This window comes from Cyprinodon tularosa, unplaced genomic scaffold, assembly GCF_016077235.1.
Source record: "Cyprinodon tularosa strain WSP-4 unplaced genomic scaffold, ASM1607723v1 ctg161, whole genome shotgun sequence".
Taxonomy (NCBI): Eukaryota; Metazoa; Chordata; class Actinopteri; order Cyprinodontiformes; family Cyprinodontidae; genus Cyprinodon; species Cyprinodon tularosa.
In genome coordinates this window covers 1470676-1497428 of record NW_024038449.1, presented here as the reverse complement: position 1 = coordinate 1497428, position 26753 = coordinate 1470676, and the positions used below count along the sequence as shown (strand labels likewise).

The 26753-nt window shown below is 34.9% G+C and overlaps 1 protein-coding gene across 5 annotated transcripts in view; it reads left to right on the top strand.

Annotated features, from left to right (window-relative positions):
- LOC119780510 (protocadherin-15-like) overlaps window positions 1–26753 on the top strand; it is a 336939-nt gene that overhangs the window by 265251 nt on the left and 44935 nt on the right. For all 5 annotated transcript variants that reach the window (XM_038280587.1, XM_038280586.1, XM_038280585.1 and 2 more), the window contains 7 exons: window positions 189–316; window positions 9746–9976; window positions 10276–10364; window positions 16587–16763; window positions 17155–17373; window positions 18280–18288; window positions 21189–21299. In XM_038280587.1, coding sequence (XP_038136515.1) covers window positions 189–316; window positions 9746–9976; window positions 10276–10364; window positions 16587–16763; window positions 17155–17373; window positions 18280–18288; window positions 21189–21299 — 964 coding nt within the window. The remainder of the gene's footprint in view (window positions 1–188; window positions 317–9745; window positions 9977–10275; window positions 10365–16586; window positions 16764–17154; window positions 17374–18279; window positions 18289–21188; window positions 21300–26753) is intronic.

The following is a 26753-nucleotide window of genomic DNA, read 5'->3' as shown; positions in this document are numbered from 1 at the left end:
GATTGGTAAAATTAAACTAAACTGTTTTTAGTGTAGTTTTCTTTCCAAAAATCTAAGTTGACGTCTTCATATGTGCCTCAGATTGAATTTGTTCAGTAACTTCATATATCTTTCACCTGAGCCTACTTTTGTTTATGTCTGAAAAATAAGTGTATTCACCGGTTTTCTTTTTCTTTTTTTTTTCATAGCAAATACAGCTAGGGTGGTGATTGATATCCAGGATGAGAATGACCACCCACCAGTGTTCACCAGATCTCTTTACATTGGAGGAGTTGCAGAGGATGCCAAAACTTTCACCTCAGTCTTGCAAGTGCAGGTAAATATATAAAGTGCTTTTACAATTTACAATCCTGCTTGCAGACCCTGTGTGGCTTTCTGTCGCTGTATTTGAGGTTTTCAGATGCACAGTAACTAACAGGATTAGCTGATAATATCACCACTTGTTTCTCTTTATCTGCTGCTGGAAAATAGCTCCCTTTTGCCTATCTACGAGGAACTTCAAATAGCCATGAACAGCTTGAGTGATTCCAGTCTCATTAAAACACCTTTCAGGATCCAAAGGGAATCACAAAGCATGTTTCTTTCAAGCTCTATCTTTAAATAAGCAATATGTTTTAATTAAGTTGGATTCCACAAAAGACTCGATTGAATTCACTTGCACAAAAGTCTGGGCCTTGATGTTTAATTATCTTTAACATCAATCCTGCCTTATTAGACTTTGCACAGTGACACTGAAATACCAGACTGTAGCTTTTTCAGATTCCTAGTTTTGTGAGAAAAGGGAGTTCCCTACATTAGCCTGTTGCAAATACAAAACATTAGTTTTGTACTAAACAAGAGAAGATTAAAAGGTAAAAAACAACAAAATTTATATAGCGGAAAGTTGAATTTGTAGTTTATTGTATTTCTATTTATGGAAGCATTAGTTTAGACATAGACATTAGACATAAATGGAGGAAACCTTTAAATCTTATTGGGTGTTAGGTCATAAATGCCAGATTAATATCATGTGTCCAAAACTTCCATTCTGATTGGTGCATGTGCAAGCAGATATTCATACAGGTCACCATCCTGTAATTATGGTACTAAAAGTATACGTTCCATGCTTAAATAACAAAATAATGCTTAACTACATATTCTTTTAAAAATTAAAGACTTTTCTTAGCTAATTAGATAATTTAACATTCTCTGTTAAACTGCCTGTCTAATGTCATCATTGGCCATGCTCAGATCAGTCCGGCAAAATGTGATTACACTGTTTGTATCTACATTTTAGTTTTTTCTAGTCTACCTTTTTTAGATAGTTCATTACATACCATGAGGTTAAAACAAAATAAAAAAGAATAAAACTTGAAAAATACTATACTTATGTTTGAATCAAAACCGGAAGTAGCATAGAATCCTATGTCTGGGACCGATCAGGCACATAGGAGTGAAATTATTCTCTGAGATGTTTCTGGGTTTAGAGATTGTAAATCAGCTGAATAAATCTAGAAACATCTGATGCATTCAGCAAAATGCTGCCAAAAATGTATTATTATTTTAATTATTAATTATTAAATCAATTATTTTCTTCTCCTGATCGATATTTTTTCACATCTTAAGTCGCTGAACTCTTACCAGCGCCGCCCGACAGATAAAACTCCGCCCTCTCATTTAAATATAAGAAAATACAATAAAAGGAGCTTAAAATGTAAAACAGAGTTAAAAAATAAAATTAACAGAATAGGTAAAGTAGGTTTACAAAATAAAAGTGTCAGAAAATGGTATTCCATTATGAAATAGATAAAGTAATTATAAATTAAAAAAAAATCTTGAAATATAATAAAATAACATAAAAATTATTTTAGCATATTTATTTTGTTTCTTTTATGGTGATATTAATTTAATGGAATTTTTATTAACATTTTATCAAAAGCAGTATTTATTTAATTTTGAATAAAACCGCTCTCTACAGGAAGGCAAAACAACATTCTCCAACAGCAATAACTGCACTCACGATTTCACAGCAAGATGTTGCGCTTAAAATATTGTTTTTCTTAAATGAATCTGGGCTGTATCTGCTAAGTACTATGACTGTCTTCAGCCAATACTATATTGACAGTTTGTAACTTCTTTTTTTTAATGCTTAGCAATGCCATTTTAGAATTATAACACAATCTTGAAATGCAATTAAAAGTGTAGTTTTGTTGTGGAGAACATTTTGGCAGGTTGAGAAAGAGCAAATTCTGACATGGGCCGTCATGGAAAATTGCTTTGGAGGAAATAGAAAGGGAAATTGGATCTGCTTCAGCAACTTTGCTGTACATGATTGTAAGAGTGTGAAACATTATTTTTGGAGTCTGGTTCTTTATTAGGATTTATTTTTTTCATTGAGACATTGCTACAGAAGAAAGCATGACTTAATCCAGCTCTTCTGTGCAATATTTTTTTTTTTTAGCAAAAACTCAGGTTAGGATGGCAATTTGTTTATTTACATTTACATTTTTTTAAAGTCATGTTAGAATTTACATAGCTGTGGTCACAATAATTATTACAACAAATAAGTTTTAAAAAATTTAGATGATTGTGGTTCTAAAACGCAAGATTTGGAAACACTAATCATCTACAAGAATTATCCAGTATATTTATGGTTTCATGCTGAGAATTTTGCTTCAATAATTTTCATGCACTAAACTACATGAGATTTTGATCAATGGAGTCCAATTAGTCCATCTCACAATACTAACACATACTAGCCATGCATGGGGACATTTTCTTTTTTAGAGGAGAGGTCATTATACCTGACAATTTAACAGTTAACCTTCAGGCTGTGGGGACAATGATACACATCATCCAAGCTTTGCTTTTGTATTTCAATGCATACTCATGTCTACTTGTGAAAGACATGGGAAGAATGACTTATTTGACCATGAACCCTCAAGAGCTGAAATGTCATTTTAATGAGGATTTACGCATTGCTCTTCTACTTTAATATCTCTTTAATGTAACTTCCATCCTCCTGCTCCTAATGACAGCCTTATCACATAGGACCAAGCTCAGACATGGTAGAAACAGTCACTGCTTTTTCATGACATACTGCAGAATCACATGAACATTTAGGCCATTAAAATGTCAAAATTTATATTTTTATCTTGTTGAACATTTTTAGGGTCCGTCTTCGATCCATCCAAAATGGATGCCTTGATATTGTCAATGTTAAAGTGCTCCTTTGTCCTTAAAAATTCCCTCCAAGATGCTTGGAAGGTTGTTTTTTTTTCAACAATATAATATTAAATGCTTTAGATTGGCATATTGTTTCTCATTTTGCTTCACTTCAAATGTAACATTTTATACATTTCCTTATTTTATGTAATAATTGTCTTTAATATATTTGTTCAAAGCAAATTGACATGTTAATTAGAATGATTTTGGTTCATATTCTGAAATAACATTCATCTTTTGAAGCCTAGCTTGAACTTTTCTACTAAAGAAATTAGAGTTCCCGAATGAAACAGTCTAGCAAAAATAAAATGCTTTTGAATTCTACTTCGATTCTCACAGAACATTCTTTTTGTTTTTCTAACATCTCTAGTGAAACTGATGAAGGGTTTGCAGGCTTTTCTCAAGTCTCCATTTTGTACTTGCACCCCTTTGTCCTCCTTCTTGCTGCCAGGGAACAAGTAATCTATTTTAGCACAATGAAGGCTTCATTCTTTAAGTCCACCTAGACAAGAGAAAAACTGGAGAAATAAGGCCTACTGTGGGAGCTGGGATTGAGAAAGCACACTCTTATACTTTTTATTTATTAAATGTATCCTATTTTGTAGCTATGCACTATTCATTTATGTTATTACAACGCTCTGGAATCACCTGTCAATGCTGGGTTTAACAATAGTTTAAAAGACATGGTGCTTAGTGTGTCATTGCCTTTTTTTCTTTCAGTTGAGAGCTTTAATGCCTAGACAAAACCGGCAGACCTGAATTATAGTCTACATAGTTGGATAGAGTTCAATCCGAGGATTAAGCATAAAGCGGCAGTCCACAAGGTAGAGGTATCCAGAAAGGCTAGACAAGAATGTAATACAAATATTAAGCCTACAGAATCAGTAATAGGAGACACACTAACTAGGCAGAGGTTTCTAGAGAGACTGGGGCCTAAGCAGATCTGAGGTCCAGCCTCAGGTCATACATGATTGAAAGTACAATCCAGACAGGGACAAAGGCAAACAGACTTGGTCATGAGGCATGGCAAGAGGTAGACGTCCAGAGATCAGAAGCCAACAAGAATGACAGGGACAAGGCAGGCGGGAGAAAAACATGAACAAGACAGGTCAAGATCAGGAGGCTGAAACAAGAATTGTTAGAAGGTCTACTTACATCACCTGCTTTCTCAAATCTGGCAGTTACCCAAAGGGAAGTCAAGAGCATATAGTGCTCTTCTATTTATTTATGGTCTTAAAAGTTACAGTGAGTAGTTTGGATTGGGGTGCAAAAGTTTGTAAAAGATTGTAAATTGACACTTCTTTTAGATGATTTATCAGAAATGTAGGCTATATTTAGAACATAATGTTAGGCTGTTTTATCTGTTTTATCTCAGGTTGACTTTATCCCAAATAATCTAAGGTCTGGTGAGTCAAACATTCCATTTTCTTTGATTTGTCAAAGTCTTAAAGTAAAGACATCCCAAATGTTTGTTTGTTTTTTTTCTTTTGTTTTCCCAAGTAAAGGTAGGAAGTATATTTTCTTCTTGGAAAGAAAAAAAATGAGCTGTGTTTCACCAGCTGAGCAAAAGCAAAAAAAAAAACATTTAAATACCTGAAGAGTACATAGACGAACAAGTATAACCAGAACGACAAAGGAAATGTACCTGAAGACTTGTTTAATTTAAAACCTTAAATTAAAAAAAGTCCCTTTCATGTTACAAATGCAGTAAATCACAGCACTTCTGTAGTAACTAGTTATCTCCATCATGCAGGCTTTTTACATTTCTTAATGCAATTCTGTCAGGACGCATTTATAAAAAAAACAAATTAATTAACATGAATTGTTTACCAGTGAAGATTATGACCCAACTGAGAGGCAATTAGGTTTTCATTTTGATCTGGAATTGAGGCTATGAATTTTTTCATCTGACCTGGCAGAAGGAAGGCGATGTCTAAGTGCTTCTTGATTATCTTTTTGTGATAATTAGTATCACCCAATTATCTCACATCTTGAGTGTCTATTATTTCCCAAAGCTGGTAAGCATATTTGTAGAACAGCATTGTTTGTTAGGCTGCCTTATGAAAATTAAACAATTTGATTATACTCTACATGTTCTCAATTTAAAGCCACTGTGTTTTGGATAGCAGAATAATAACGGATTACCTTTAAGGTTTATGTCATATTATTCATACCTAACTTTTTGAGTTAATGCTTAAAAAAAAAAGATTATTTTACAAAAAAAAACAGAGAAATCCAAAACTTACATAAGTTGACAGTGTTGTGGTTGCAGTGCCAAACTCAGGCTTTAATAGATAACAAGTGGCCATATAACACGAGCAAAGAGATAGCAAGGTCTACAGGTCAAATTTGAATTGTTGAAAGTTGGTTTAACTATTAAGAAATGAGGAAAAAAACCTGTCGGGGACTAATAGCTGAGAGACCTTACAAAATGGCATCCTTTGGAGGGTTAAAAATAAACACTGAGAACAGCCTATCTATTCCAAAAAAAAGCTAAAGACAAACCACTGGACTTTGTTTTCCAAGTTTGAAGACGTTCTGCTTTCTATCCGGAAACCTTTCTCAATTCAAAATGTCTGGAGAAACGTTGGGCTCCTGTTAAGCCAAACCAATAACGACCCTAACAACTCCCCATTACAAAGGGGTGGACCTGTTTTCGGTTCAATTTGCATGCCATAACAAGGCTTTTTTGGGGCTTTTTTTTTGGGTTCCTCTATAAAGCCTGGAACTCAAGGCTCCTCCAGACATTTTAAATTAAGAAAGCTTTGTGGTTGGGAAGAGAAACGTCTTCAAATTTGGTAAACAAAGTACAGTCGATTATTTTTAACTTTTTTTGGAATGACTATGACCTGGATGACTGACAATCTTCACCAGCCTATCTATGACTTACCACAATAATTACATATCATTTACTGTATCAGTGAGCAAAGCTCTACAGTAATTCACAACACTAAAATCCTGGTTAAACTGGAGAAACTTTGTATTTTCTGCTCTTGTTCTGATCAGCATTGGGTCTTAATGCCCTTTATAAGTCAGTACGGATTTTTTTTTCCCAAGCCTCTGACTAATTTATTACTGTTAGGAATCCATATAGTAACTGTGTGTTTTTCTCCCCATATTGATTGCGTTTTATATATGAGGATTTTTCTACCCGTTAGTATAGCAATTGTTAAAATGTTGATATTTCTCCCCCCAACTCAAACTTTTTCTTTTCTCAATAAAATGTTGTTCAGCCCTAGATAATCTCTTTAAACAATATTTTAAACCTAAAGTCACAGGGAGGGAGGACAACAAAAGTTACATTCAGAATATCTATCCTATCTAATACCACTGTAGTATTGGATTGCTTATTTTTTCATCTTCTAGCTGTTAAACATTTCTTCATCACCTGCAAGCTGCCATGTGTTCTAAATATTCTAGTTAAAACTTATCTTTGGGTCAAGAAAACCATCTGCTGTGAGATTAGTGTGAGATAACAGATTGCAGATGCTACCTTGTCCTCTATATAAAGCAGCAAAAAGTAATTTTGTTTCACAAAGTGTGTTTAAGAATTACTTTACCACTTTTAATTGGAATAAAAGGTTAACCATGGTTGACTTTTTTTTATATTTTATGCCTCTAAAATATGGTATTTGTGATTTAGAGATGGCAGGCTGCATCATGTGGTGTTCCATTTACTGAAGAATATAGATGTTTGTGCATGTTGAAATATACCAGGTTCAAACTTAAGAAATTCAACACGAAGACACTACTCCCCTATAGCTCAAGAGGCTTTAGGACTCTGTCACAAATTGATTTCCTTTTGTGTAGATTTCCTACTCTGTGGAATGAACTATTGTTGGCTTCAAACCAAGGCTGGCAGACTTGCTTTTAGTCTCCACAGATATAAAACCATGAAGAAGACAAAGGTGACATCTCTGGGTTGGTTAGATGTCAGCTGAATAACAATTATCCTGAGTTAAGGATGTCAGGAAAACACAAATTTCTTTTGAGTGAAAAAAGATGAAAATTTTAACAAAGACACAATTCTTTAGTTGACAAAGATTGTTGAAATTATATAATCATAAGTTAGATCATTTTTCAGCATGACTCCTGCCTTTGCTGTAACACACGGCAGCTTAAACTATGCCGCCAAACAACTCTGTTGTTTGAATCGTTTTCATTGGAAGGGCACTTTAAATAGTAATCATTTAAATTTTTGAAAATAATTCTATGCCATTTGTCCTTTCTTAATATGAGATGTACAGAATATGAGCAGAGAAATATATTAATTGGATTTAATCAGAAAAAAAAATTAGAGATTCAATTCTTTTTAGCCATATTAGTCAGCCCTAAGAAAACACAAGTCTATTATTTAAAAAAATATAGAATATAGCATTAGATCAACAAAAAAAAATCATTAAGGTACAAATGTCAGGTGTCAGAAAACTATGTCCATTTGTAGGTACTTAGTATTTGGCTAAGACTGTCTCAGCAGTCAAGTTCCCTTTCTCTTTAACACATGAAGATGTTTCTGACATTGTCTTGTAGTTATCGGTCTGCATCGGCTCGTGGTTCACCAACTCTTGCTTTAATTGACCACTTGTGAAGTTACCTCATATTATTGAATGGATTTTGCTTGAAAATCCTCTAAAGGCTCTATCAAGGGCCTCCCCATTGCTAGTGCAGCTTTTCAACACTTTTTTCTTTCACTAAATATCCTGTTAAGATGTTTGAATACAGAATTTGATGAACAACCCATTTCTTCAGCACTGACCTCTTGTGGCTAACCCTCCTTGTGAAGGGTGTCGATGACAGCCTCCTGGACAGCTGTCAAGACAAAAGTCCATCCTATGGTTGTGCAGCCTACTGACCTAGAGTGAGAGACTCAGAATACCTTTGCAGGTGTCTTAAATTAATTAGCTGATTAGGGTGCAACATTGTGAATTTCCAATGAACTTTTCTTAGTATTCTAATTTTCTTAAACAGTGAAATGGGTTTTTTCATCACTGGCAAAAATATTGCATTTGCAAAACTTTTTTTTTTTTTAATAACTATAATTAGATATGTTTTAATACTGAAAAGGTGTTGGAAAAATACTCACTTTAGTTACAAAAATACAACCATATAAAATCCAAGCGTCTCTCTTTAGGTAGTTATTGGTTTTAGCACAAAAGTTCACCTGATTGTTGCTGGTTTATTTTGCACAGAAGGTCAGTCCGGGAGCAGAACAGCGAAAGCAAAGCAATTATCTACCGTGTCAATTATTTTGAATATTATGTATCAGACACATATGGCATTTTTGTTACTTCACCTTCTGCCACTGGCTGTAAACTGAGAATGACTTCTTGGGTGAAAGATAGAGTGAATACCACTGGAACAAAAAATGCAAAAAAGGCAGGAATTAAATAAAAAAATTAAAAAGCTCACATGAGCCTTTCCTCTGATGATTTTCTTTAGATCATATGTTAAAACCTATTCTTGAAATACATTGTTCTTTTTCTACTTTTTTATTTAATAAAGACAGGCTTGGTAAAACCAACAAATACGTAATCTGCAAATGATATGCAAATAAAACATGACAGAGGATCCAGATTTCTGCTTTGTTATATGGGGGTACCTGAATTTATTAAAGCAATTTAATCAAAGGATCATCCAGATTCCTAATGTATTGTACAAAGTGTCAAAAGACTACTCTAAAAGTAAGAAGGAGCTTTAAAAATGTCTGTAGCTCTATATCATGCTTAATGATATACACCTCAGCAAAGTGTAATGTAGTGTAAAGTTATACAGTAGAATTATTTTACTTAGTTAATAGTGTGCATATTGTAGTATAAAGTAGATCATTGTATGTATAGCTTAACACTATATGATGTAGTACACTGTAGTGCAGAGAGTTTATATAACATAGCAAAACAAGAGATTAGCTAACTGTAGTCTTGCTTCCAAGAGACCGGAGTTGCATCTAATTATATCTTATAGCAACTTTGTCAGGATTTTTTTGTCCGCATCATTTTAATTTCCCTTGTCCCTAATCATAACACAAATAAAGTATGTTTAATTCTTGTGGTGCCTCTAATGGGTTACGTTTTTCCATGCTTTGTATGCAATATGCATTTCTGTTCTGCAACATCTTGCAATAAATCATTGTCTGAGCATGTCTGGGCAGGAGCTGATAGTTAGCCACAATGACAGAACAGATTAATGGATCTGCTTGCAGAATCACCTTACCCCCTACTGCCTTTTCGTAGTTAAACAAGTGCAAGAGAGCAAGCTTTATTGCATCCTGAAAATTTTCAAAAGAAAATATAAGAAATATGATTTTGACAGGGAAGCTATACAAGGGGGAGGGGGGGGGGACATGTTATTTCTGACTTAATTATTGAATGTTTCAATGGATGATCAGCTGTTCAGAATACCATATAAGTTCATGATCTAAACCTAGATCATGAACTAGTTCATAAAAATTGACACTACTTGTTTGTGATATTGTGCACAGGTTAGGATCAAGATAATCATAGAAGTGGTAACATTAGAAATCCTTTTTTTTCTGATTTTCTAGGCTTTGGACAAAGACACTGGTAACTACAGCTCCATGATCTACAAACTGATCATTCCCCCTCCAACAGGAAAACAAACTAAAGACAGCAAAGACGGATTTGTCATTGAACCATACACCGGTGTGGTGAAGACGGCTATTATGTACCGCAACATGAGGAGGTCGTATTTCAAATTTGAGGTGGTTGCAACAGACAACTACGGCAAAGGACACAGCAGCAAAGCTGAGATAGTGGTGTGTGTGTTTGTAATTTCTTTTTTATAATGATTTAGTATGAATAGCTTTGAAGATGATATGTATTCAAAACAGTTTCTAATTTAAGTTGAAATATTTCAAACTTGTAACTGTCTGATGATGAGCATTATCTAGTTGGTATCATTTCAGTTATAAATATGTTGTTTAAGACCTCTTTAGTTCCGGGTTACTGATGGAATAAAGATAAATAAGGTGCTTTAGTTGTGATTTTAAGCATCTGCATAAATATCAAATATGTGTAACGTTGTCTTTGTCCTATTGTTCTTTTCAACCTCTAGGTGTCTGTTGTGAACCAGCTTGACATGCAGGTGGTTGTTTCAAATGTCCCACCAACATATGTTGAGAACAACAAAGAGAAATTGCTCAGGTAATCAATGCTTTATTTCTCACTATGCTTTTGACATTAAGACCCTTTTTATATTTTAGAAGTATTCAGTGTCTATATTTCATAATTTCATTGCACCCAGCATACCTTACTGAGGTCTATCTGACAGTTCTGACATGCATGGGCAGTTCGGTCAATGTTTCAGTGTATTTTACCGACTGTGTTTCAATGTGTTTTAGAAAAATATCAGTTAAACATAACTGATTTCACGTTCTATTTCCTGAAGGCATTATTTTTTCTTTTTTTTTTTTTTTTTACACTGAATTTTACACACTTGCATTTCAGAATACCTGTTTTAAAGTTGCACTATATTTACATTTTGTCATTAATTCAATCTAAGAAAAAATACCAATTTGCCACATGTAAGCTAGTATTTAGCACCAGCAATAAAAAAGACAAAAATGTATTTGCATAAACTATGAGTCTTAAAATGCTCAATGAATAACATAAGGTGTATGACAAAAGAATGAAGGACAGTAAAAAGAGGAAAAAAAGGTTTTAAAAGGTCAAAGTCATCCTTATGGACCTCAAAAATCTGTTTCAGTATATGTCAATTCATGATTTGACAGGTCCACAAAAACCAAAACAGTGGTGGTAAAATCATTCAGATTTTTTTTTTTTTAATATGATTTGATTAATTACATTTTATTCAGGAAAATATTCAAAAAGTATTAACTGTACCCAACGCACATTAAAACACGTCCAGCTAATAACAAAATCAAACAGCCATGTTTTGAAAAGTCTTTAACTCCATACAATCCAATTTATCCATACACCATGATCTGTAAACTACACTTATTCTAAGTTGCAGTTAAAAATCATCATATTCATTGTGTTAATTTCAAACGCAGTTATAAGCTGACCGATTATTTTTGTTGACTTTATTCATCCGTGCATCCTTCAGAGGAAGGAGGAAAATTTTAACTTGCTGCAGCCCTGTGATAATTTAACTTTCTTGCTTGCACATCCTAAGAAATTAAAGGTGAGAAAAGGATGTATACTGTTGTCTCTAAAGGTCACCCACAAGCCATGGTGCCCTGATTACAATAGAAAACGGGATTTTTGAGACTAAAGTTAACAGTTACTTCAGTCCAGGATTTGTAAAGTTCCAATCTGATCCCAGGAATTTTTTTTTTATATCAACAGATATCATTTTATCTCTGAACCAAACACTTTCATTTAAACATTTGTGTTGGTTTTAGCCTTGACTCTTATAAAGGAATATAACTAGATAGAACAGACACAGGTGTATTCCTTCACATATCTTAATTTGTATTTATAAGTTTGGTAATCACATAAACTTAATAATGTTCCTTTTTATGCCAATTTCCCTACCTGCTGAGATGAAGCAGGGTGACAGACACAAAATGAACATCAGGACATAATATTACTTTAAAAAACCTGGCGCTGTCAAGTCACCCTTTTTATTGGGTTGTAAAGTGCTGGTAAAATGGTTTGAAAATACCCTGCTACAAGATTACCCTGTAGATGTAATTTTCCCATGCTGAGTACTTTACACAGATTGCTTGAAAGATTGAGAGAAGTCACATCAAATGGCTTGGTTAAACAGAGGTTTAGTTTTTCACTCGAACCTTTCAAGGCCATATTTTTCAAACTGTTTTCATACCTTTTGAAAGTGATTAGCCAAGTTTTCTGCACTAACTTTAAGAAAATCTGAGTATTTTCTATGTATTTTCTAAATATCCTAGTTTATTTCAGTCTTTTTAACAGCTGCCAACATTGCAACCCCTACAATAGATTTATAGCTTAGAAGAATAAAATACAGCAGCGTTTCTGTACTCCTGTTGGCCCTCCTCTCCCCAAATGAGACCCTTCTCTCCCCAAATCTTTCTCTTCTACTGTAAGAATACAGTATAAGAATTTCTACTCCTCTAGATGCTTAAACAAAACACATAACATTTTTAATAGTTACTTTCAACACTAGAATATGTGTGAATGATGGAATTCTGACCAACAGGCCAGGTACTGAATGCTGATTTTTATAATAAGCCACTACTCTGTAATAGTTGATTTTGAGGATTACTATAAAGGTCGCATGGTGCTGCGGTTTGTAGCACTGCTGCTAGTGTTCTTTCAGCATGAAAGTTTGTATGTTGAGACTTGCATGAGTTGGTTCTCTCTGGGTAGTTCAACTTAGATTGGTCAATGCTTCTAACTGTGACTGAGTGAATATTTGTTTGACTTGTGAGCCTCTGTCTTGCCCTGTGATTGGCTGGCAACCTTTTCAGGGTGACTTACCCAAAGACTGCTAAAGGGAAAAAATTGGCCCCCTGTCACCCTGCTGGACAAACTCTTATATAAATATGATGTATACTGTGTGTATTTTTACACATATTCATAATAGTTATGAAATGTCAGTTTTAAAAAAACCGACAAGAAAATAGATTCAACAAAGTCAGTGTCATGAGTGATGGCATGATTAGGGAAAATGGAAAGAAATTGGATTTCTAACAGATAAACATTCCATCTGAAAAACTCAACACTGTTAAGAAGGTCTTAGATGATTAATAAAAGACATAAAGAATTGCAATAGATATTGGAATTATTAGTAATCAAATAAAACCAAAAATAACAGCATTTAGTGGGATGCTCTGTGTAGCAGTGGGTAGCAAGAAGGTTCTGGGTTCGATTCCCAGCCCGGGGTATTTCTGCATGGAGTTTTCATGTTCCTCCTGTGCATGCATGGGTTTTCCCTGGGTACTCTGCCTTCCTCCCACAGTCTAAAAACATAACTGTTAGGTTAATTGGCATCTCTAATTTCTCCTTAGGTGTGTGTGTGTGTGTGTGTGTGTGTGTGTGTGTGTGTGTGTGTGTGTGTGTGTGTGTGTGTGTGTGTGTGTGTGTGTGTGTGTGTGTGTGTGTGTGTGTGTGAATGGCTGTTTGTCCTGTTCGTCTCTGTCTTGCCATGCGATTACCTGTCCAGTGTACCAAGGTGTACCATGGATGGATGGATGGATGGATGGAAAACAGCATTTATGATTTTGGAATACAATCACAATTTGTAACTGAGAGATACAAAGCAAAAGGGTATAATGTGTGCTACTTTTCAGAAAACATTCAACAAGATGTTTTTCTGCTCATTTTTCTGTTGTTGTTATGCATGCTTCCGTTGTCATCGCTTTATTCTCTATCCTGTGCTCTCTTCTGAAACTTATTCATACTATCATAGATTTTCAGAAACATTATCCGCAGACTTGTATCAGCTAAAATATTTGATACCTTATTTTGCCTTACTGCGACTTATATCCTTCCAGGCTCTGACTTAATTCATGTAGAATTATCTCTATCCACAGTCTGGAAAACATACTTTTACTCGTATCTTGAAAGCAAAGACTCTGTTTTACATTCAACATACCATTTATTATTCATTATATGCCATCATATATCTTCAAGCTCCTTCCTACCAGTGGGTCTTTTGTGATAGACACTGCATTGCACCTGCTTGGTCAGCTTCCAGCTTTGTTTTACCTTCCACATATAATTTCATTTTATGTTCCATTACCCATTACAAGCTTTTTCCTTTTTCTCAGTCACATCACAGTCGGGAAGGTCCTGTTGTTAACAGATGTTTCTGAGGGAGGGAAAAAATCAGTATCAAACAGCAGTAGTCTGCACAGCCAGCGGGTGGTGATAAATATGTAGGCATGTGGCTGCAGTCTAACAGGTTGTGTGCATGCAGCTCCACTGTGAAGTTTCCATAAGCTCATTATTGGCATTACCTCTGTTTTATATTTTGTGTTTGGGCTTTCATGAGGCAACTGAACTTTTCTTGTTTTAAGAATTAGGGTTGTACAACAACCCGTTTTAATTCATTTTAAACATTTAATGATCACATGTATTGTGGATGTTTTCTAATCCACTCGGGGTAAAACTTATCCAGTGAGGCTTCAGTATACAAACCTAGCCATCAACAAGCTTTTGGCATATGTTTTGCAAAGATATATGTCCAGACTATCATAGATAGTACATCTCATCCCTGGCAGTTAAATCGTACTCAGAATGTTGGTATAGGGTTTCCAGATGTACAAGCTTCACCTTTACTACCATCAAAAATTTATTTTGCCATTGAATCTAAACAAATCTACAGTCTCCTTGTCATGTTATTAGAAAGCATCTTGACCCCTCTGTTATATTCAGTCCAGTGGAGGCCACTATAAAGATTGAGTTACGAGGACTAGACAGTTCATTTACAACTAAGGAGGCTTCTATACTTGAGGTTGAGCTATGTCTGAAGGTAGAAAGAATAGAGAGGGGCATTTAGGAGAAGTGGTGCAGACTGAGTTAATCAAGGTGTGCAAGAAAATCTGAAAAAATGTACTGGTTCTGAGCTTGAACAGCAGGTTTAGAGGGGAATGTTTTGGAGAGTCTGAGTGGGAGGTGTTGCTGTGAGGTCTAGAGATTTTGAGGAGATTTCTATTAACCCTTGGTGAGTTAAAGTGGCCAGGCAGGTGACAGTTGGAGATAGGAAGCTGCATGGAATGTGAATAGTTTCAGAAAGGTGTGAGAAAACTAGAGGGTGGCATGGTAACCAAACTAAGCTTTAACCTGAAGGCAGGGAAAATTGTGTTTTTTTTTTGTCGTTTTTTTTTTTGCCTACCCTGCGAATAGGTTAAACCAAAACACATTACAGATCTTAGATGCAAAGCTACTATTCAGCAAGGTATTGGAAACAGTTTTCAGAGATTTCAATACAATGATCTCAGAGTCATGTTCAAGAAACCAGTATGAGTAGCATGCTGGAAGTACCCATCAGAAGATGGGTACACTGTAGTCATAAAGGGATAAGCATGTCATCAATGATGCTCATAGACTGTGGTGTTTATATAATTCTCAATTGGTAGTAAAGGGGCCCTAAGTGTGCAAAGAAAATATCCCCCCCACCATTAAACCACCAGCAGCCTAAACCATTGGTACAGTACGAGGCAGGATGGATTCAGGCTTTCATATTGTTGATGAGAATTTCTGACCCAACCACCCAAATGTTGCAGCAGAAATCAAGACTCATCAGACCAGGAAACGTTGTCCAATCTTCTATTGTCCAATTTTGGTGAGCCCGCCCAAATTCAATAATTTTCCTGTTCTTAGCTCACAGGAGTGGCAGCAGTGTGGTCTTCCACTGCTGTAGCCCCACCATCTCAAGGTTTGCAGTTTGTTTGTTCAGATATGCTCTTCTGCATACCTTGATTGTAAAGAGCTATTTGAGTCACTGTTGCCTTTCTATCAGCTCAGACATTATCTTCTGTCCTCTGGCATCAACCAGGCATTTGCACCCTACTGGAATTTTTTTTTAGACCATTCTCTGTAAACCCTAGAGATGATTGATCAGCAGTTTCTTAAATACTCTGCCTGGCGCACCCGGCACCATCAACAATGCCATGCTTAAAGTCACTTAAATCACCATGTCCATGTCTACATGCCTAAACACCCTGAGCTGCTGGGTGCTTGCTGGATTGTATTAGAACAAGTAACATTATATTGTATGTTATATTGGTATAACTTTAACACAGTCAGATTTTGCAGAACTGCAGTGGTCCTAAACACAGATCAAACATTTTTTAATGAATAGGCTGATGCTACCGGAAAGGGACATATAAAAATGTATAGACTATGCATAGGAGTAAGGTTCGTGCCTAGAATCCAAATACTTTAAATGAGTTCTGCCAAGTCTGGTAGAGTTAATCTAAGTGATCTTGCAATAATTTTGACATGACCTTGACTTAGAAAAAAAAGTAATGCATGTATAGTTTGGGTTACTGTATCTTTGTTCTTTCTTCTCCTAATTGTATCCTCATAAACATTTTATGATTATGATTTTAATTTGGTCTCTGGTCCTATAGGATGAGAAAAGTCCTCCATATAGAATTCAGCTAGAAACTTGCATCCAAAATCATTTATTTTATACATAAATATTTTTCAATACAGTACATATTCATACAACATCCCAAAATCGTATTTATAGCAACAATAATACAACATTCAATATGTTTTTGAAAAAGCAATAAATATCTTAACTTCTCATCATGTGTTAACATGCTTGTGTCCATACAGATGTATTAATGTGAAAGCATTAATGACTGCTATATTAGTATTTGTAAAAAAGGGATAACATATTTATTATTGTTTAACTCTCAAAAATAAGGTGTTTTATTAATAAAAAGTAAACTATATATTTTTAATTTTCAGCATTTTGGAGCGCTATGTTCAGGAGCAGGTAGTCGGGGCAAAGGTCATCGTGGAAACTATTGGGCCCCATCGGGATGGTGAAGCAATGGAGTTGGAAGATTACACCAAGTCAGACCTCATGATTTATGCCATCGATCCGCTGACAAACAGAGCTATATCCAGACAAGAGCTCTTCAAGTAAGAATTTTACTAAGGATTGAGTTATGAGACAAAGCACTTTATTCCAATACTAAGTAACTGGAGAGTACACATGAAAAGATCTTTATGTCTGATTCGTGTCATATTGCATGAAATAACTCCCAGACAGGCGTAATGTATGTGTCCAATAGTCCAAGTTAAGTTTTATGTGATGATGATTTACTAATAATTATATTACTTCAATATACAAGTCAATCTATGTCTTAATTTTTAAATTTTTTTTTAGGCACATTTATTTAAGAATGTGTTTTTTATTTTAACATTTTCTCAGTCATGAGAGGACAAAAAGATAATAGCCCCAGCCCTAGTGTCTCTTTTGATATTAAATAAACTGATTGACTAACAACTGTTGCATATTTCTCAATTCAAGGTTTCTTGATGGTAAACTGTTGGATATCAATAAAGAGTTCCAGCCGTTTCTTCCTCCTGGTGGCAGAATACTGGAAATCAGAACCCCTGAAGTGGTGGCCAGCGTAAAGAAAGCTGTTCATAGAGTTGGCTACACAGAGGGAGCACTCTTGGCTTTGGCTGTTATCATCATCATCTGCTGCGTTCCTGCTATTTTAATTGTCATTATAACATACAGACAGTAAGTATAATTTATATGTGCGTATTGGAGTAAAACGGATAGTGTAATCCAAAATAACGCTGACAGAATGACATCTGCAGATTCTAATTGGAGTATGTATAAACAAATATCCATAAATAGACCTGGCTAACAGTATCTGATCCCACTAATGGTTATTACCTGAGAAGCCAGTGCTGCAAGATATAGCTAATGGTAATATGCAATTTGGCGGAGCTGTTGTATATGTCGATAGAGTTCATTTATCATGATAAACTCAGGCAGCACAGTTTATTTCAAAGTAGCCTGAGGTTTAGCCTCTATCTCTGTGTATAGATCCACAGCTGAAAACTGTTTTTAAGAAATGCCTTTTTTCTATGTACAAACAACCTGAAAGCCATTGGAGGATCAAAGTTAGCCCCTTATCTTGGTTTGAAATGAAAAGAAGTTTATAATTGTTAAAATAATTTATGGTTAATATGAGTCTTTGAGCAGAGTCATCATCAGGTTGCAAGTCATTGGCCCAGATGATTCAGCGTAGCAGCCTGCTCCATAGGGGCAGTCGCTATAGTTTGTTTAGCTAACCACCGTGAAAGCCATTAAATTCCCTGAAATGCCTCTAAACAGCTGTGCATACACACATAAATTGGATCTAAGCCTCTCCTGCTGAGAAACATACAAATAACCAGTAGAGGAGTGGAGATCTAAGAGGTGAGGAGGAACAATGATAATCGTTATCACTATTATCTGTTGCTAAATGACTTTAATAAAGAGCAATTGCACAATTTTGCTCATAAATTAGGAGTAAATAAATTCTGGAAACAAAAGATGTGGTGTGATTTATGCTCTAAATAATCCCAATCTCTCTCTCCCTCTCTATTTCTCTATTTCTCTATTTCTCTTTTCTGCTGCATCATCCGCTGCTACCAGATTCAAAGAGTGAGTATCCCCTTTTACATTCCCTTGATAATATTAATGTCATAGCTGTCCCAGACACTTTTCACTGTGATTAATCAGCTGAGTTTTATTGGACTCCAGAATGGATTGATTGAAACGTGGCTGTGAAACAACATTGGGCAGCAGGCAATCAAAGAAATAATTCCTGAAGAACACTGAGTTCAGTTTCTGTTTTCTGTTTCCATTATCCACCCATCCTCCATCCACCCATTCATTCATCCAATAACCCATTCATCTATTCATCCATCTATCTATTCATCCATCCATCTATTCATCCATCCAGATATTCATCCATCCAGATATTCATACATCCATCCATCCACCCCTCCATCCATCTGTTCATCCTTCCATCTATCCATCTGTGCATCCATACATCTTTGCTTTCACCAATCATCCACCCCCTGCACCCATCCATCTATCTGTGCATTCAACCATCCATCCATCTGTTCATCCATCCATCCATCTGTGCACCCATCCATCTGTGCGTCCATCCATCCATCCTTGCATCCATCCATCTGTGCATCCATTCATCTGTGCTTCCATCCATCCATCCATCTGTCCATCCATCCGTCCATCCCTCTGTGCATCCAACAATTTCAATGAGAATACACAGCTGTAGAAGTCACTGGAAGTTTTTGATAGTGACCATATGTGCAGTTTCTCATCAATTACATTTTGAACACGTTTTTTTTATAAATTTTTGCAGGTTTAACTAATACAGATTTGGCACCTCCTCCTTGCTGCTAAGTACAGTATACAGTACAGAGAATATCTTATGGTTTCAAGCAAGAATAGACTAGATGGATGTTCTCCAAGCTGTTGAAGCAACTACAATTGGGCTATCTCTGTTTGGTATTACCATAAATCTGTTTTGGTTAATCTTATATTTTAAACTGCCACAACCTAGAAAATTAATTACAGTCAACACAGTTTTGCAAACTCAAAAATGATCAACACTTTTAGTTAGCTGAAGCTGGATGTTTGTAAACCACCTGCTAAAGGACTAAAAGGCAATTCACTTAGTGTTTAGTTATTCACTATAAATTACAGCTTCTCGTGTATGACGTCAGCTGATAATCCCTTTATGGAGAGATCTAATTATTTAAAATGCCATTCACCCACAAATGACAAAGCAGACCTGCTGGACACAGGTCCCAAAGCAATGAGAGTCCTGTGGCCTTTGTTTTTTAACAAAAATGTTTCACAGCAAGAGACATTAAAGAACCAAAACAACATTTGGTCCAGTTATAAGGGGAAAAAAATGTATGATTAAAAACAATGTGAATTTTAAAAAAGCTGCATTTAAACAACAGTATTTAATAATGTAATACTCAGATCTCTCAGAAATGAAGAGGAGGCACAAATTAAAACACAGGAACCAAAGCAATTGTAACAATTGCAAAGCAAGATGACTAAGATACTATTAGCCCAAATTACGGAGCAAAACCAAACACCGTAAAAAACCTGAGGTGAGGAAAACCATTGTGTGAGATACTGAAAACCTGCTAATGATGCTGGTCCTTTCCATTTAATTTAGCAATTTCAGTATTTATTCAAAAAACATAATTTTATGTTTAGCTTTATAGATTATATTTAAACATTTAGAAAATTAATATAATAACTATCAAGAAATTGAAAATTACAATCTCTCAAAAACAATAGGGCGATATTTCCATCATATACCATGTAGCCATTTTTTTCATATTGCTATGACAAACTTCAGTGCATTTATTAGGAATTTTGGTAATAGACATGTACAAAGCAGTATATATCCGTGAAGTTGAATGAAAAGGTTTCAAACTTTATGCTAAATACAAATCTAAAACTTTTTATATGCATACTGCATGTGTTTAGGCCCTGCTTGTCAACAATTTGTTGAACTGTCTTTTGTGGAATTATATGTACCGGTTATTGAAGTTTTGTGTGGGTCAATATATTAATTACAAAAGTCGTCACAGACTCTTAATTGAAGTAGATCTGAACTAGTTCTACAGCTAACGATTATGTTGCAAATTGTTTAATCTGTCGATTACTTTTTTGATTAATCTATTTATAATTGGATAGCCAAAGGTTCTTTAAGGAATATTTTTTTTTTTACAATGTTAAACCAGGAGAAGCTTAAACTTTTCCACTTGGGTAGTCCTGGATAGAGCATATTGATAGATGAATTTTTCTTTATTATTTTTTTTCTTTCTTGTTTTTTGTATAATGTTTTTAGTTTTTTTTATTTTTACAATTTTGATATAATTACTGTTCTAAGTGGGTCGCTCTGTCAGTTTAAGGCATGTTTTAGTGTCTCTATACTCTAAATCATGATTAATTGATAACTAATTTAGTTGACAAAAATTTCAATAATCAGTTAATCACGATTAATCCGAATAATTGTTTTAGCACTAATCTGGTTTTTGACTGTACCATTGCCACAAGTGTAATTAGATGGAAATATTGCAGTAGTAACTCCTTCTGCATTCTTCATGTCCTTTTTTGTTCCCTCTTATATATTTTACAACCTGCTTGAGTTTTTTTTTTTTTCCCACAGTTTCTTTCACAGCATTTCTTCCCTTATTTTTGCTGTGCCCACTATATGGTTTGAAGCTGCCTTATAGGGAGGATCCTATGGTTCTCTTTTAACATTGTTTTTTCTTGTCAGTCATATTGATTTCCTTCCACCTCAAAAGTGAAAGTTTGCTTTGTGATAGTGTAGTATACAAGATCTCAAAATATATGCTGATATTAGGTTTTGTACCATAAATAAAACTTGACAGGAAAAAGATCTCTCCTGGCTATTTTTCAAACATCATACCACTTTGTATGATTGGGTTTAGCTCTAGATTTTAAATATTTTTTCATAGTGTGTGTTTTTTCTTTACTGCTGTGACCAGGCGACAAGCTGAGTGTGCTAAAACAGCCCGTATCCAGATGGCACTGCCAACAGGCAAACCCGGGGGAGGCACTGCCAACAACCTGTATGAGGAGCTTGGTGACAACGCCATGTAAGTGAAGTGTGAAAGTGGCATTTACATTAATAAGTCAAAGCAGAGGCATTAGCTCACACTTTCAAAGCCATTATACTTGAGATTTTGGCTGCATGTCAGCTTGTATAGCTTTGTAGTGCCTCCAAGTGCAGTTTGCTGAATTTTAAAAACAACTGTGAAAAATGCTTCTACAGTTAAAAGTGAATACTTGATTTTTCTACAGATTAAAAGGTTTTTCACAAATTCAAAGTTGGTAAAAATCCCTGTAATTGGCAAATATTGCACACAAGTTAAATGAAAAAATTTCAATAGATATATATCTATATAGACAAATAAAAAACAACAGAAATTCATCAACTTTTATATAGTTGTTTACAAAGGTATTTATCCTCTGGACATTTCTTTGCATTTTGTTTAACTATGATTAATAAGGTAGGTGCATTTATTAAAATCTTTGTGTGAAAGACTAGTGACACTCACTTAATGATTTAGAAGTGGATTTAGAAGGGGATGAAAAACCAAGAAGGTGGTGGTACCTTTATAGAACCAATATCTACTCAATGGTCATAGGATTGATTATCTAAAATAAGCAAAATTACAATCGCAAAAAAAATACCTTGTTCAATACATTGTAGGCTAAAAACTTTCAGCTGTTATGTAGGTAAGGTTTGCTTTCCAATCAGATAAATAGTAAGTTAGATAAACTTACTATTTATCAGGAGCAAAACCAAACACCATAAAAAACCTGCGGTGAGGAAAACCATTCTTCCTATTAGCCTACATCTTCTTATTAGCCTAAAGGCCAGGGAGAGTTGTGTAATTTTATTTGTGTTGTTGAAAAATAAGTATAAAATGTATCAATTCATAATTATACTCTACTTTGATCTGGGCTTTTATAGAAGATAACCACTATAAAAACACAATTGCTATTTCTTTCATTGTTTTAACTTGACAAAATTTCAAAAAAGTACTTGGATTATGAATATGTTTGCAAATATTTCTACAAATTTTATTCAAATTGTCAACTTTGATTATTTTATTGTAAACACTTATAAACACAGCTAACACTTAACAATAAAAGGAGACCATTTATTAAAGTATAACATTAATCAGTAATAAATTAATTAATGTTTAATAATGATTTATAAGATGCATATAAACCATTTGTACCGGTAATAGGTAAATAAATAATTTCACCACTGCCATTTTAGGTTATCTCTACCCCTAACATCCATGGAGTTAAGATCTGAACCTAGATTTTATTTTAAGTTTTGTTTGCCCTAGTCATGTTGGTCTTACCCTTAACCTATCATCAGTGGGCTTAATACTTTATTACATGATCTATTTACCTCTAATAAATGGTTAAGATGTAGTTTATAAATGATTATCAAATATTAATAAACTATGTGTTAATCATTTGTAAATGGTCTCTTTACAATTTATAAATTATGGTGTCTGTTAAGTGTAAATTCATTTTACGTGGGCTTGCAAACACACAACTTTGTAGTCTGTTTTACTGAGACAAAACTTGATGAAATTAAAACAATAAGTTCTCAAGTGTGAGCAGTTTCTACATTCATCATTTGGCTTCCAACTATAAATTTATATTCCTTTTTGTAGACCTGACTGAAAAGTATAATACCTTTAAACTGACATTTACAGACAAATTACTATTACTACAGTGGCATTATACTTTATGACCGACCAAGACTTGTCATACAGGACAACTCTGCATTATGCTGGCAATGTAAAGAATTGATAAAGCCAGAAGTTGTAGCTCCTCAAGATTTTTATTAAATATAATTTATTTCTTTTCAGTTTTACTCTTTTCATCCATAGATTGATTAATAAATTAATGTAAAGTTGATTTTTCCTATCAATCTACTGATGATAATGTGATTAGTGTCCATTTTCCTAAAAAAAACTCTGAGTGGTCTTGATGTATCAAGAGGACTTTTCACCAATATGAAGGTAAATTTTGCTTCACTAAAACCTTCACAAATCATTTTGTAACAATTTATTGTGCCAACTGTATTATATACTGAATAAACAGAAACATTTCTCATACGCTATTAAACTTATTTATAAAATCTTTAAAAAAAATATGTATAGCCAAACAGAAACCTATTAGGTTACTGAATAAAAAAATAAAATATGTCAAACACAATAAAGATAATAATACTTTTAATAATTATTAAAAGCCAGCTCAATATTAAAAATTGTAATAATAATAATCATTTTATTTTTTATGTATATGTTATTCAGCCATGTTGGGGTCTCCAATCCACACCTGGAACATTCTAACTATACCAAATTCCATCATTTTTAAGCAGGTTTAGAAGCCCTGTGTGTAGCTTCTCAAAAATATGAAGCTTTGCTTAATTTGTTCATTTATAATTCTTCCGAGATGCTGAGAAGAAGTATAGAGGAATTCTTATCAGCATTACATGCATCGCTAGTTTCCACTGTCCTTGATATGCCTCCATATTCCTATTAACATAAGAGCAATTCATATGCAAGATGGTGGAAAAGTATCTGCAAAAGACAAGTGTGTGTGTTTGTGTCTGCTCATGTGAAATCACTAAAGCCTGTGCGATCCTTTGAAATATGTGTGCAGAAACAAACTTGGATATAAGATAATTGATATAAATGCGGCTTGTAATTTATAAAGACCACCTTGGGCAAAAATTAATTCTGCTGATAAGCTGCAGTGAGTATTCAATTGTGGCAGGATAATGTTTTACCGCAAGTGGGAGTGTTTGCAGATAAGTGAGTTTGGGGTTTTGTGAAATACTTGTGTGCTCTGTGTTATTGCTATCCTTTAGGGAATGAATCTCTGAAATGTGTTATATCAGACAAAATGCAAATGATAGCACATTTAGAAATGACTCTATACCAAAGGTCTTCAGTAGGTTAAAGCCTTTCTTTTCATTAATTTTGGTTGTTCTCTTAATAAGGTTCTTTTTTAGCCTTTATTCACATTAACATTGAAGAAATTATTTCCTTCCCCCATGAAGAACAATGAACGCATATGATCAACACAATCATGATATCGTTTAACAAAACAAATCATATTAACTATAAGCATGTGAATTTTATCCTATATGTGAGACATGTAGTTAGTACATTTTTATCCAGCAACAGCTACACTTTAAGAACTGAAATAGAGATGCTGCTTGCCTATTTCAATTGTTTTTATGTTAGATTACAATCATAAATAATGGTTTCATGCTGAAAAAAGCGGGTTAAATTGTAATCAAATAACAAGAAGAAATAGTAAAACGCTTAAAGAAAAGGAATTGATTTCAACATAATGATATCACTTTATGTCGAATAGGTTTATAAAGTAATTAATATTGTCCATGATTGCTTTGTATATGAGAATTTGTTTTTTTTCTGCTATTGGACTCTGAAGTTTGTATTAATTCTAACCTACTGCACTGCACTAAAATTAGTGTTATTAATACTCTAGCTGGCTATATTTATTAAAATCTGCTTAATTAATGTAAAGAAATAAAAATATGTTTCAGTTATGTCAACTGGTTTCATTAAGCTTAATTGTTTAACTGCAACATGAGTATATTGAATTCCATCACTGAAATTCAATAGTGTTAATGCAACTCAAAAATATGAATAAAACTGAAGTAAAATTAAATAATGATATGTTAACTGTTAAATTTATCTTAAGTTATAAAATCTTAAGTCTTATTTTTCTTAATCATGTTTTTAAAAATAAATATATACAGTAACACATAACTTAAGTAAATTTAACATATAATTTTTTTATGTATGTCATTTTTGGTGCATGGAGTCCAACATTCATGGGGATAATAGGCTCTTCTAGGATTTTTTTCTTGGATTTGTGAACTTGTTATCGGTACTCAGTGTTTCACTGGTAGCATGGAGCCCATTTTGCGATAAGAAAAAGTTTGGAAACTTCAAATAGATTATTTAGGGGTTAGTTAAAGTTGGATTATTGTCATGCTAACTCAACAAACAGTATCTAAAAATTTATAACATGTAAATTCGAAGAAATCCACCTGAAGACAATGACGTGTGGTTTTCACTATTACCGTATTTTCACGACTATAAGGCGCACATAAACGTCTTTTTTTCCCCTCAAAATTTGCGGTGCGCCTTTTGGTGCGGTGCGCCCTATGTGTGTTGTAACTGCGACTTTTGAGACCACCTCATTGAGGAGATGATGAAAGAGTGGCTGAGGGAGGTGAATGTAAGGAGACCAGGTGGTTTTTTTTCCACTCATCACCATCGCTGTTAATCTGACTCCATGCGTGCCCATCTCACAGCTGATGTGAAAAACATGGTGAAACAAATTAATGCTGTGCTCGCTGTGAACCGGACGCAGCAGGTGCAGAAGAAGCAGCGAGTTTACATGCAAAGTCAATGGTTGACGAGTGTATAGACGCAGCAAAAGGTCCCGCAGCACGTTTTGAGCAGCAGGCGCAGCGCGCCGCCAACGCGCTGCTGCTGCGCGAGATGGAAAAATTAAAGTTTTGCTGCTGGAAGCGCCGCATCAACGAATCAGAGAAGCTGATCTGGGAGCTCACAGCGAGACAGACACATCGCTCTGATGACATATGATATTAAAGCAAATGAAAGGGCTGGATGGATGAGGAGATGATGAAAGAGTGGCTGAGGCAGGTGTATGTGAGGAGACCAGGTGGTTTTTTCCAAGCATCACCATCGCTTTTAATCTGTGACTCCATGCGTGCCCAACTCACAGCTGATGTGAAAAACATGGTGAAAAAAAATAAACGCTGTGCTCGCCGTTATCCCGGGGGTCTGACAAAGGAACTTCAACCGCTGGACATCGGTGTGAACCGGCCGTTCAAAGTAAGGCTGCGAGCGGCGTGGGAGCGATGGGTGACAGACGGAGACCACAGTTTCACGATAAGTGGAAGGCAGCGCCGGGCAAGTTACGCCACCGTTTGCGGATGGATTGTAGATGCTTGGACTAACGTGTCTGCTGGTTCTGTTATTCAAGCTTTCGCAAAAGCAGGCATTATTTCTGAGGAGCCGCCCGGCACGGAAAGTGACTCTGACAGCGAAGAAGAGGAAATTGGCATATCTGATTTAGCGCAGCTGTTTAATTCAGAAACAGAGGATGATGACTTTGATGGGTTTGATTAATACTTTGTAATAAATACATGAATACAGCACAATCATACTCAGTTTTGCTCCTGCTCTATTTTTCTACCTGAAAACTTAATTCAACAGCAGCATCTGGGCAGGGTTCACCGCGGCGGCTGGCAGGTGTTTTTCATCTAAATAATCTAAATCTTGCAGCTATATTTGCTGTGATCAGTGGGAATAAAGTAGTTTTAATATGTTCTTAAGTGAGAAAGTCCACCTGAAAACGTAATCATTGCAGTCAGTTCATCCAGATTATCTATTTCTGTCGGAGGCGCTCAGACCCCCACATACCAGCGGTACACCGACAGTAGAAATCCC